This window comes from Dunckerocampus dactyliophorus, chromosome 6 (genome assembly GCF_027744805.1).
Source record: "Dunckerocampus dactyliophorus isolate RoL2022-P2 chromosome 6, RoL_Ddac_1.1, whole genome shotgun sequence".
Lineage (NCBI taxonomy): Eukaryota > Metazoa > Chordata > Actinopteri > Syngnathiformes > Syngnathidae > Dunckerocampus > Dunckerocampus dactyliophorus.
Window position 1 is genome coordinate 17642235 of NC_072824.1, and position 11402 is coordinate 17653636.

Consider the following 11402-nt stretch of genomic DNA (forward strand, 5'->3'; position numbering starts at 1 on the left):
CAAAGTTGCTGAGCGCACTTCAAGTGAAAGTCCAGCTGCCTTTTGTTACTGACCTATTTAGTCCAATAGGACTATGTGACTAGTACAACAGTACAACATTTTGTACTATTTGACACAAACCGAAATGTAATTTGATGCCTGTTTTACAGTAATACAAATACATGGGGAATGAATTGTTCAATATTACATTTACTTCAAAATAACACAAACAAAATAACAATTTAAATATTTGAGTATAAATTGAGAGTGCAGGGTTGTGATAGCACAGGTGTTTCCTACTTGCAGCTCTAGTAAAACTACTCCGACAAAAAGAAAGTAGTAGAGGTGATCCGTTTGTGTTTTATGTGACTGCCAACATTTAAATGGCACTTTATTTACAAAGCACATCTCCACTCAGCGTGCTCATTTGTCATTAAATACAGCTTTCATGTTTGAATGGAACGCTTATAAAATACAAAGAGGTGAAGGAAATATTCTTTGGCAAACTACTCCACATCAGCTGGTGAGCTATTGCTAGCTCATGAGCTATCTGTTGGAGACCCCTGTGATAGCGTCACTGTGTACACTACTGACTGTACTACTATGATGATCAATGATTGATGTACCCGTGAACGCAATAGCCACTTCTAGCTAAAAAAACGAGTGAGTCAGATGTCGCCAGCCAGGCATGTAAAAAAAAAAAAAAAAAAGCCAGAAAGTCAAATGACATTGAAACGTGAGCAGTCACACACGCTGGCATAGATAGGCTTAGCATGTGACGAGCTGTCGTCATTTGACTACACATTTTACGGGCTATTGTTTATTCTCCCAATAAGAAACAAAGCGAAAGTCAACACAAGACGTGTTGCGTATCAAGTCAGACATGTGCAAGTGCCAGCAAGACAGACAGGTGATTCAGGTGCATGCTTATCAAAATAAAGCCCAGTGAAACATTTTTAGGACATTTTAAATCATTTTCAAACTATTTGTGGTCAACATTTGCGTAAATAATAAGCTATACATGTATCAATGCCACAATGCACTCTCTCACTTACAGTTAGTCCAAAACTCTACGGCACGGCTTTTAACAAGAACCAAAAAAGGGAGTACAATACTGCACTTTAAGGCTGGGCGAAATATCGTTATTTTTAAAATATCGATAATTACTCTAAGCACGATATCAAAACCAGACTGGATTTGCACTGCGTCTCCCTCATACCTGCATGCAGGAGGACGGAAAAGTGGCGCAGCAGAAGAAAGGAGACAGAGACTGAGTCATCCATTGTTCTGGGCGCTTTATAAAGAAATTATCCCCCAATTAAGTTGCTATACTTTATTTAATGTGTGTTCAGATTTCAGAAATAACAGCCTCTTTGCAATTATCTTCAGCTTCCAATTAATACCCCATCCTCTTTGCGGTTTAGGCAGTTCAGAGTTAAAGCATCCATGGTAAGCCAGAGGTTAAGTTGGACAATGGCCACAAGATTAACATACTGATTTAGCATGTTTAACACTGTGTCTTATTTTGCTGCTGGAAACAAGAATTTTGTGGGCATACAATCAAGAGAGGATGACTGTGCTGAGCGCAGACAGACAACCCAAGGAAACCATCGAAAGTTCCATCAGTGTCAACAACATCTCAGCACCTGGCATAAGTTCTTTCTTCTCAATTTATGCGTCACTCTGCATCCCCATCTGTTCAATACATCTTGGGAATGAACCTGAATAACCTGTCGCCGTCAAGAGCAGCAGTTATGATTGAGGGAGTATTAATCATTAGATTATTGGATACACAGTACTGTACATATGTCTGTAGGTATTACGTGTTTGCTGGACGATAGCTCCATTTGGTCTGTATAAAAAAAATAAATAATTAAATAAAATAATATATATTATGGAAAGAGCTACTTTCCATCGCTTAAGTAACTAATTATGACATTTAAATACAACTACTGAACAAGAATTGTCTTTAAGTTCATCTTTTAGTCTTAGTTCTAATTTAGCAATTAGAGTGTGCGGTAAAACGTAGATGTGCCACATGAGCTCAACACTGGGGTCGATAGAAAGCGTAAAGAGGCAGAAAATCTATTCAGTTCATGTGGGTGCTGCTCTGAAACTGTCCTCGGGCGATAGTCATCCCGTTTTATTATTATTGTTATTTAGCTGTTCTGCAAAGTGCTGTTCGGTGGGTGTGGGAGGATTAGGCCTTGGTCCTCCTGCCTGACGAGCCTTAAACAGGCTTAAAGTAAATGCCCTGCTTCCTTTAATTGGATCAGGAGAGGTGATCTGCGATCGGCTAATTGGCATCCTCAAACGTATAGACTTATCTGATTTCTCCTATTGCTTTTTTTGGAAATGAGATGAGCTCAGCCAGCTATGGAGTGACAGAGGAGGTGTTAGTGATTTGTGCTCTCCAAGAAAGTTTGGCTGGCGCCAGTACCGGCCTTCTGGCAGTTTTTGGATATTGGTACAGAATTATAGACCACTAAAATTGGTGCGGTGGCCATGGCAACAACAGACTGCATTCTCTTTATTACAAGCCAGTGTATGACTGGCGGACGTTAGACACGTTGTGCTGCTCCAACTTTTTTTCCTTTTGGAGGATGCCCCACAGGTGCTCAGGTGGGTTCAGGTCTGGAAACATGCTTGACCACTACATCTCTTGTCAGGCACTTCTCATCTTGGAGGGGTGTTTGGCTTTGTTGTCATGTTGGAAAACTACTAGGCAGCCCAATTTCCCAGGGAAGGGGCTCATTCTCTGCTTCACACCATCATAGCACATGTTGGAACCACAGCTCCTCAGTGCAGGCAGCACTCCTTCGGCCCTTGACCACTACGCTATCACCTCCATGCTTGACTGCAAGCAATACATCTTGTTGGTCACTTGTGTTGCTAATTAGACAATAATGGCTGGACAGTAGGGGTGTGACAAAATTGTCATGTTCTGCTTTGCCGCGTTACAGGGGCGGAGCCTCCGGTGCACATCTGAAAGCAATCAGTCATGCCTGGCAGAGAGACTCATTCGGTGCCAGACTGTTCCTTGGACTTCACTCACCCTTCGCTCAACCATTCCTCGCGTTGTGCCTCATTGTGTGTACTTCTTTCTGGTCATTAGTAATTCCTGTTACTGTGAGTAACCCTAACCCAGCATAGATGAAATCACAAGTGTGAACTCACTTTGGCTTATATCGCGTGGACGAGACAATGCTTACTTTGGAGGATACAAGAAGTGTTTTATAAAAATATCCACCCATTTTCTATATCACTTGTCCTCAGAGTTATGGGTAAACTTCAGTGAAGGCTGCAAAATATAAACTTTTTTTTGGGGTTTTGTTTCACCCTGTCAAGATATCGCTATCATGAGCCATGTATCGCAAGTCAAATTGTATTGTGAGGCATTTCCAGCCCGAGTGGACAGTAAATCTACACTGCTATACAAGCTGTACACTGACTACTCTATTATATTCAAGTGTCATTTCTTTTGTATTGTCCCTTGAGAAGCTATCATAGAAATGTTTGACTAAATGTGAGTGATGGACACACTTTTGGGCAATTGTGCATAGCACTAATGCTTTACTAAAGAAAAGTCCAATAACTTTAGTTGGTGTTAGGCTGCAAATGTCACAGCTGTTGTCACGCCCACGTTTGGGACTTCCCTCTACCTGCCTCACATCGAGCCACATCGAGGCAGCAAATGTAATGCATTTCGCATAAATACAAGCAGGCTGCAGCTGCATCGCTCAACTGTCTTTGCTACGAAAGTAGTTAAAATGTGTACAAACACCCCTTCATGTTGCTTTATATGAGCACAAGCCATGCTCAGCCAAATGTTGATAATGGAACTAGCCATGCAGCAATTGTACCGTCAGGGGCTGTTTCATGACACGCTCTGTGGATACTGAACAATATGGCCGTGACCCAACTTTAATTCCTCTAGTAAGGCGAAAACTATGGAGGGCGACACAGCAGGATCAAAAACAAATGCAAAAGAAAAATCCTGCAAATTGTAAAAACACACACAGACCCCAAAAGCAATTTCATGAGAGAAATGCTGCAAGTCCAAGAGACAAAACCTCAGGTTTATAACCCTTGACCGTAATATTTTGCATTATAGAGCAACCAATTTACGTGGCTCGTGTGAGGGTTAGAATGAGATACTGTAAATGAGATCAGTGTTTAACAAAGACAAATAATAAATTCTTTCTTCTGGGCAACACATTCATGTACTGTATAGACCAGGGCTTCTGCTACATGCAGTGGATTGTGGCGCAGCACCACGGTAAAATAAAAGCCGCCACACCTTGGAAATGAAATTTTATAATTTTTTTTACGTGACAATGTTAATTAATACAGTGAATGGACATATATGCTACATCGGGGCTGCCCATTATGGCGATCGCAAAGGTAGTGTTGGTGTGACCCACATCATAACCGATACTTTGTAGCTGACATTGTGGAGAACAGATGTCTGCAGCCACACACGGATAATGAAATTCCGATGTGCAATGTACATAGATACTCATATTTATAAATATACTAAATATATAAATTCTCTATGTTTGGAGTGGGAGGTAGATCTTTGGGACATGGTCATATTAAAAAGTAGCCCACAGGCTGAAAAAGTGTAAGCACCCCTGTGCTATAGAGACTTGTATAGCGTATTATTTATACATTGACCACAATTAAAACAAAATAAAACGTCAAATATCATTATCAAATATCATAAAAATGTTTCACTAGGCTTTATTTTGAAAAACATGCATCGGAATCGCCTGTCTGCCCTGTTGGCACAGATATTACAAACAGTAAATTAAAAAAACTTTTTTTTTTTTAATTTCATGCCACAGCAATACACCAGTGGCGGCAGTCCGCCTCCCATGCGGCCCACCACCACAGCTTTAAAAAAAAAAACATTCGAGGGGAAAAACTGTAGACCGACATCCCTTTGTTCTGTTAACTTTCAGCATTTTTCACATGCAGTTGTTTGGGAGGGGGTTTCTGTGAGTTTTGGGCATTTACAGCATTTTTCTTTTGCATATCTTTTTGATCTGGCAGTGTTTATTTGACTGCAACATTTTCAATTTGCAGCATTTTCCCTCTGGATTTGTTTCAGGGTGTTTGTGGATTATTTCTGTGTTTGGAGCGTTATCCCTATCCGCCACTGAAGAAAACATGTGACATGTGGGTGGAAGGAGGAAAAAAAAACACATTGCCCTTGTGTTTCTAGAAGCGCCCCTGCTCGTCACACACCTAATTGGAATCAAGTGTTTGATTGGTGTCAAGACTAGAGCAGGGATCCGTCTAATGCTTGGGAGTGACCTCAAGGCAATGCAATTCATGCGGATGCCTGCCTCCTTGTAAACTCAATTAGAACGTACTAATATGACAACAACAAGCATTTGTATAATTGAATATGGTGACAGAGGTGAAAGGAAAGCAACAATTGAAGCAATTAACTCCTACCTGAACGGCTTGAACGCCACTAGCCATCTTCTGCTGACCATTATCTTTCCGTCGCTGCTGACAGTCATCATTTTCCAAAACGGGCGAACCCTGACATTGGCGCGATGCTCCCATCCTGGAACTTGTGTTGTGTAAACATGTTGTCAGCGTTCCGTTCGGGGTCGATGATGAAATCAAGTGGGATTGTCACTCACTCCCAAAGTTGTATCCACAGTCTCCTGTGTCCGTCTAGTTTATACCGGTAAATCACGAGGCGAACACCGAGTCCAAAGCGGTGACCACGCTGCAGGTTGTTTCCGCCTTATAAGTTATTTAATGGCGTCGTTAGACATGGAGAGGGAGAAAGCGTGGCGATGTCAAACCGTGGAGGAGTCCACTCACAGCTTAAATAAGATGGTTTTAACTTCCCACCGGAGCCAGCCTGCGTGTGCCTACACGCACTTGCGCCCTGTAATTCGTCCCCCTCAATGCGTCAAGCGAGATTTTAAAGCGCCTCTTCACCGGTAATACTTTCGAAATAATTCCCACATTATACACGCGTGGCACCAAATTAGGCAGCGCTGGGAAACAAAAACAAAATGACACGAAATCACAAATTCGAGTCTTTGAAATATTATACAAAACATGCTTTTATTTTGGGAACAAATGCTCTTTCTATTCCGGCGTCGTGTAGTTTCCAGTTAACTTGACAAAGTAATAGTGAGCTCCGGCTGATTGAAAACCCTTGCAGCAGCATCAGCACGTAACTTTGACAGTTGAGGTTTAAAATAAAACAATACACATGAATTTATTGTACATTTTAAATAAATTCATGTGTATTGTTTTACTTTGAATTGCTTTATGATTATTTGTATCTATACATACTATACATACAATACAATAGATACAAATATTCATAAGACATAAAACTATGTATCCCTCTGATTTATTTGTGATGTAATTTGAAACATTACAATAGACAACATGTATACATGTTATCTGAACCTTTTTAGGCGGATAGATGGATCCAGAAAACAAGAAATAAATTAATTGCATTCTTAACCCATTTAAATGGGTTCCTTTTCAATGCCTTACCTTTCCTACTGATTAACAGCTTCTGATTCAATTTCCTATAATGCACTATAAACAAAAGGCAACTCTCAAGTAAAAAGCTTTTTTTCTGCACCGAAATGATTTAAGCACCATGGAGAACGACTTGCACCGTAGCAAGGATACAACAGCGGCACCCAGAGGCCATGAGTGCCACCATGGAGGTGGCAGCGGTGGAATGTATGGAAAGCATGTGGCGCAATGACAACAATGAGCTGTTCATGTTTACATGAATAGGAAATGTAAAATCGCACACAGCAATAGGAATGCAGAAAGCAATGGTGGGAATCCAGATATACATAATTGCAGGGCAACTGAATAGGAAATGAGCGTTAAATTGCTGACAACTATGCCTGCTTTCCCTGTCACGCTGTGATTGACAGTACACCGCCCACGCAAGCTGGAAGGGGAAGAGTGGGAAGAATTCTGCTCCATCAGCAGCAATCCACTGGGTAAACATTTGATTTTAACATGTTTATCCACGCTGTAATTTCAACACGCAGCACTAATTCAAAAAAGGAACACAAGGAATGCAATAGATGAACATTTACAGTACAGTATGTTTAATATCAGTATTTTAAATAAAGCGCTAGTCAGCACAATATGATTCTAATTGACTAATTCATGTATAACTACACCTCCAGTGATCATGTATGATGTGTTCATCACGTCGGTGCACCTGACACAGCGCCTGGAAAATAATTTTCTCCCGCAGTGAAGAGGAACCAAAGAAAAACAACTGATGAAGTGGAAGAAATAAAACATGTGTCGCGATATGAGTGCATTTAGGGGGTTTAACCCTTTTTAACCAAGCCTGTAGTGTAACCTTGTTGTAGTCGTAGTAGAAATAAGAAACAATGTGTTTGCTCCAGGACTCTGTTGTGAAATGTCCACCGTGTACAGTGAAAACTCTATAGTTGAATATGTGTTTGGAATTTCACCCAAGTGTTCACAAGAAATTGCAGTTTGAACACATCAAAAGATGATCTTGCATCAACTGTCCGAGGTCTGCTTTTTCTTTGGCTTTTTGGCAATGATGTGAAGTAAGTAGATGCTCAATGCTTTAAGATGCTCAAAGATACTTCATTTTCATCCTTAATGATGGTCATGAATACAGTTGGTGGTTGTTTCTACTCTCTTGGGAGCTTTTAATGATGTTCATTTTCACTTCCTTGGTGATGGCTTTTCTTTTCCTTGGCGCAACTCCACCAGAATAGCCTGCCTTATGTTTAGGAGACATAAAAAGTTTGTTGCGAGACGAGCCATATATTGCGTCCTTGCATCATGCACCGCGTGTTCTTCTGCTGCACGTGCTTAAACTAGTTCTAGAGCAAGTCGGGCGTTTACGGGCCAAAATTTCCTTTTTAATTAATCCATGCGGAGTGTTTGTAACCACAAAATGTCTTAAAACGTAACGCCGTAACCCGAGGACTACCCATACAGTGTTACTTTTCATCACAGCTTTTTAACTAAGTTGCAAAGTCCAATTTGAAAAAAAAGACAGATGACTGAAGAAACCATGGCAATAGGACAGACTGAGTCTTCTGTGGTGAACCCGGGAAATGGCTTGGTGAAAAAATGAGTCCCAGTCACGCCCTGTGTTTGATTGCAGACCTGTTTGTGCAAAGTTTGTCTGCAATGGATTATTGTGATGCAGATTGACAGCGCAGGTCAACAGCAGAAGGACAATTTGCATTTTCATTACGTTCACGATTGACTCGGTTCTCCCGTGGTTTGAATCTCTCTCACACACACAGAGCAATATGCAAATACAGGTAGTGGGTCGGTGCACAGTTGGACCCAGAGCAGTGTGTGACTGACAGCTATGCTCTGCATGTGCAGGTGAGATACCATAGCCAAAATAATCACCACATAAAATAAACAAAATCTTTACTCTCGATGAAATTTATCTATTTGATTAAAATTTGCTTCATGCAAGTTTGGAGTTGACCGGATTTGTTTATACTCTGATTGTGCCTTGTTTAATGTTGGATTTAAACTACTTGAGCTTCTATTATCTCCAAAATCCTTTAAACGCACTGGATGTACTTGAATATAGCGTAATTTCATTATTATTACCACAATTTTCCAAAATCATTGAAAAGCTATTCAACAACAGGTTGGACAAATGTATTAATAAGAATGAATTACTCACGGACAGCCAATATGGATACAGAGCAAACATTTCAGCTTTAATGGCACTAGTCAAAATTACAGAGGAACTCATTAATGCTATAGACCGCAGAAAGTGTGCAACTGCATTAGTTATGGATTTCACAAAAAATTTCGATACAATTAATTAAACATCCTACTTACAAAATCAGAAAGGTAAGGAATCAGAGGGTTAGTTTTGAATTGGGTCAAAAGCTATCTGGCAAACAGGAAGCAATATGTGAAGCTTGGAGAATACACATCTGCAAGTTTAAATATATCTTACGGTGTACCCCAGGGGTCAATACTGGGACCAACACTGTTCAACCTATACATTAATGACATCTGTAAAGTTACAAAATACCTAAAGCTAGCACTATTTGCAGACGATACTACTGCTTTTTCTTCTGGAGAAAGTACACCAGAGCTAATTAAAAATGACTATACTGAAAAGATGGTTTAATAAAAATTCCTGAACCTAAGTAAAACTAAAATAATGCTATTGGGTGATAGCAGAAAGATACTTACCCGCAAATAGAAATTGATGGTGTGGCCATTGAAAGTGTGACTGAAAATACATTTCTGGGAGTCATAATAGATGAAAATATGAGCTGGAAAAATCCAAATGGGAATATTTGGAGATGGATGGCAAGGGAAGGTTACAAAAATGGACATCGATTCCATACAGTGGATGCGCTCCGTGAATCCATCTTCACCACCTGGAACAACATTCCCACTAGCCTCCTGGAAACACTGGCATCAAGCATGCCCAAACCAATTTCACAGCATATTTTACATCAGGGGTTGCTTACAGTAAACTGTTTGCTCAAATTGTTTTTGTCTCACTCCTATTTTTTTCTTTTTGCATTCCAAAGCTCTACTTAGAACTTCCTAAAGATCCAACAGTGCAAAATGTAAATTCTTGCAATTTTTCAAATGGTCTCCAAACTTTGATCAGAGTGGACGTATATCACCTCAAAATGATGTCCATTGAGGATGGCCATTATTCCCTTGCCATCCATATCCAAATGTTCTCAGTTGGATTTAGATCAGGGGAACACACACGATGGTCCAAAATAGTGAGGTTTTGGGTCTACTCCTTGACTTTTTTTGTTCCATAACCCTCAGAATCTTCTGAGTGCTGCGAGAGGCCTTGCTAATGCAACTCAACAATCCAACTGCATTCAAAGAGAGAAAGCTTTTTTGCCTTTGCCATCAAGAGTCAATGACAGTGTGAATACGACATAGTAATATGACAGAAAATGGCATATTTTGGCTTTTAAAAGCTGTGGTCTTAAACTTTTGATCAGCTGATGAACAGCCTATTTTACTTTGGTTGTTTGCAGTAAATTCCTTACTCATTTTTTTTTATTTTATTGTTTTTTTTTTTTATCTCACGCCCATTTCTTCTTTTTGCATTTAGAAGCTCTTCTTATAACCTTTTCAAGATCCAACAGTGCAAAATATAAATTCTTGTAGTGTCAACAATGACAAAAAACATGGAAGACAGGGTGTTGCATGTACATGATTAACATGTCTGCCTCACAGTCAGGTGCTTTTGGGCTGGAATCTCAGCTCGGACCTTTCTGTGTGGAATTGTGTGGGTTTCCTCCCACCTCCTAAAAACATGTATATTCAGCTAATTGCAGACTCTATATTGTCCACTGATTTGAGTGCAAGTGTGGATGGTTGTTTGTCTATATGTGCCTTGTGATTAAATGGTGACCAGTACAGGGTGTACCACACCTATGATAGGCTTCAGCTCACCCATGTCCCTGACAGGAAAACTGGTAAAAAAAAAAAAAAAAAAAAAAAAAAAAAAAAAGAAAACAAAGAATGAAGGTCAAAATTCTGCTAAAATCAACTTGAAGTGCTTCAGTTTGTTTTAACAAATATGAGGGATACAATCTCATCTTAAAAGTGTGCATGGACTTGAATCGCAACAATGGGCACAGGTTTGATTTCTCAGGTGACGTTCATATTACCGCAGCAACATGAATACACATGCACACTTGTCCTGTGTAGTCATTTTTGTCAAGAAGATTGTTTTGACAGACAAGAAGACCTCAGAGCACTAGCAGCAGTCATCTCAACGTTGGATCCCAGTGGGATGCCAAAGGAATAAAGGCCTGCAGGGATTGTGGAGGCTTCTGGAAGTGACACTGTGACTGACAGAGCCACAGTCCCATTGTGTGACACAAGCGTGGAACACAGAGAGGTGACAAGCTCCCTGAAGTAACTTCCCAATGGCTGCAAAGAGCTGATCTCTGTGGTCTCACTGTGACTATTTCACACAAAAACAGTCACAACACACTTAGAAATTGTATTCTTTCTATTATGCTGAAACTTAACAGCAAAAAGACTGCCCAGAAATGATACACGGAATAATTGTTGGAAATCTGGTCACTTCAGTGCTGGTCTAAAAGAAAAAAAGTAGTAATATCTAATAATGGTGTATGAATCACAGGACGTTATTAGGGGATAAACTAATTAAACAGCTCACTAGCCAGGGATGTCACTGGGTTTTAAGGACAGGAGATGCACAGGGTGTGAGTGAAGAAAATTTCACAAACAGCTAAAAAAGACTGAGAAATTATTCATTATTCTTATTTCAGTTTGTTTTTTAAAACAGTATAACAACAAACACAGATTTGGACAGTAACAGCATGTTTACAGCATTAAGAACATACAAAAATGAAAAAAGTCCACTTATTTTTACT

At 40.0% G+C, this 11402-nt stretch overlaps 1 protein-coding gene across 2 annotated transcripts in view; it reads right to left on the minus strand.

The window, feature by feature from the left end:
• LOC129182299 (alpha-1,6-mannosylglycoprotein 6-beta-N-acetylglucosaminyltransferase B-like) overlaps window positions 1–5892 on the minus strand; it is a 100358-nt gene extending 94466 nt beyond the window's left edge. For both annotated transcript variants that reach the window (XM_054778241.1, XM_054778240.1), the window contains exon 1: window positions 5443–5892. Coding sequence is in view for 1 of the 2 variants with exons in the window: in XM_054778240.1 (XP_054634215.1) it covers window positions 5443–5513 (71 nt within the window). In the remaining variant the exon portion in view is untranslated. The remainder of the gene's footprint in view (window positions 1–5442) is intronic.
• Between the last annotated feature and the right edge of the window lie 5510 nt (window positions 5893–11402).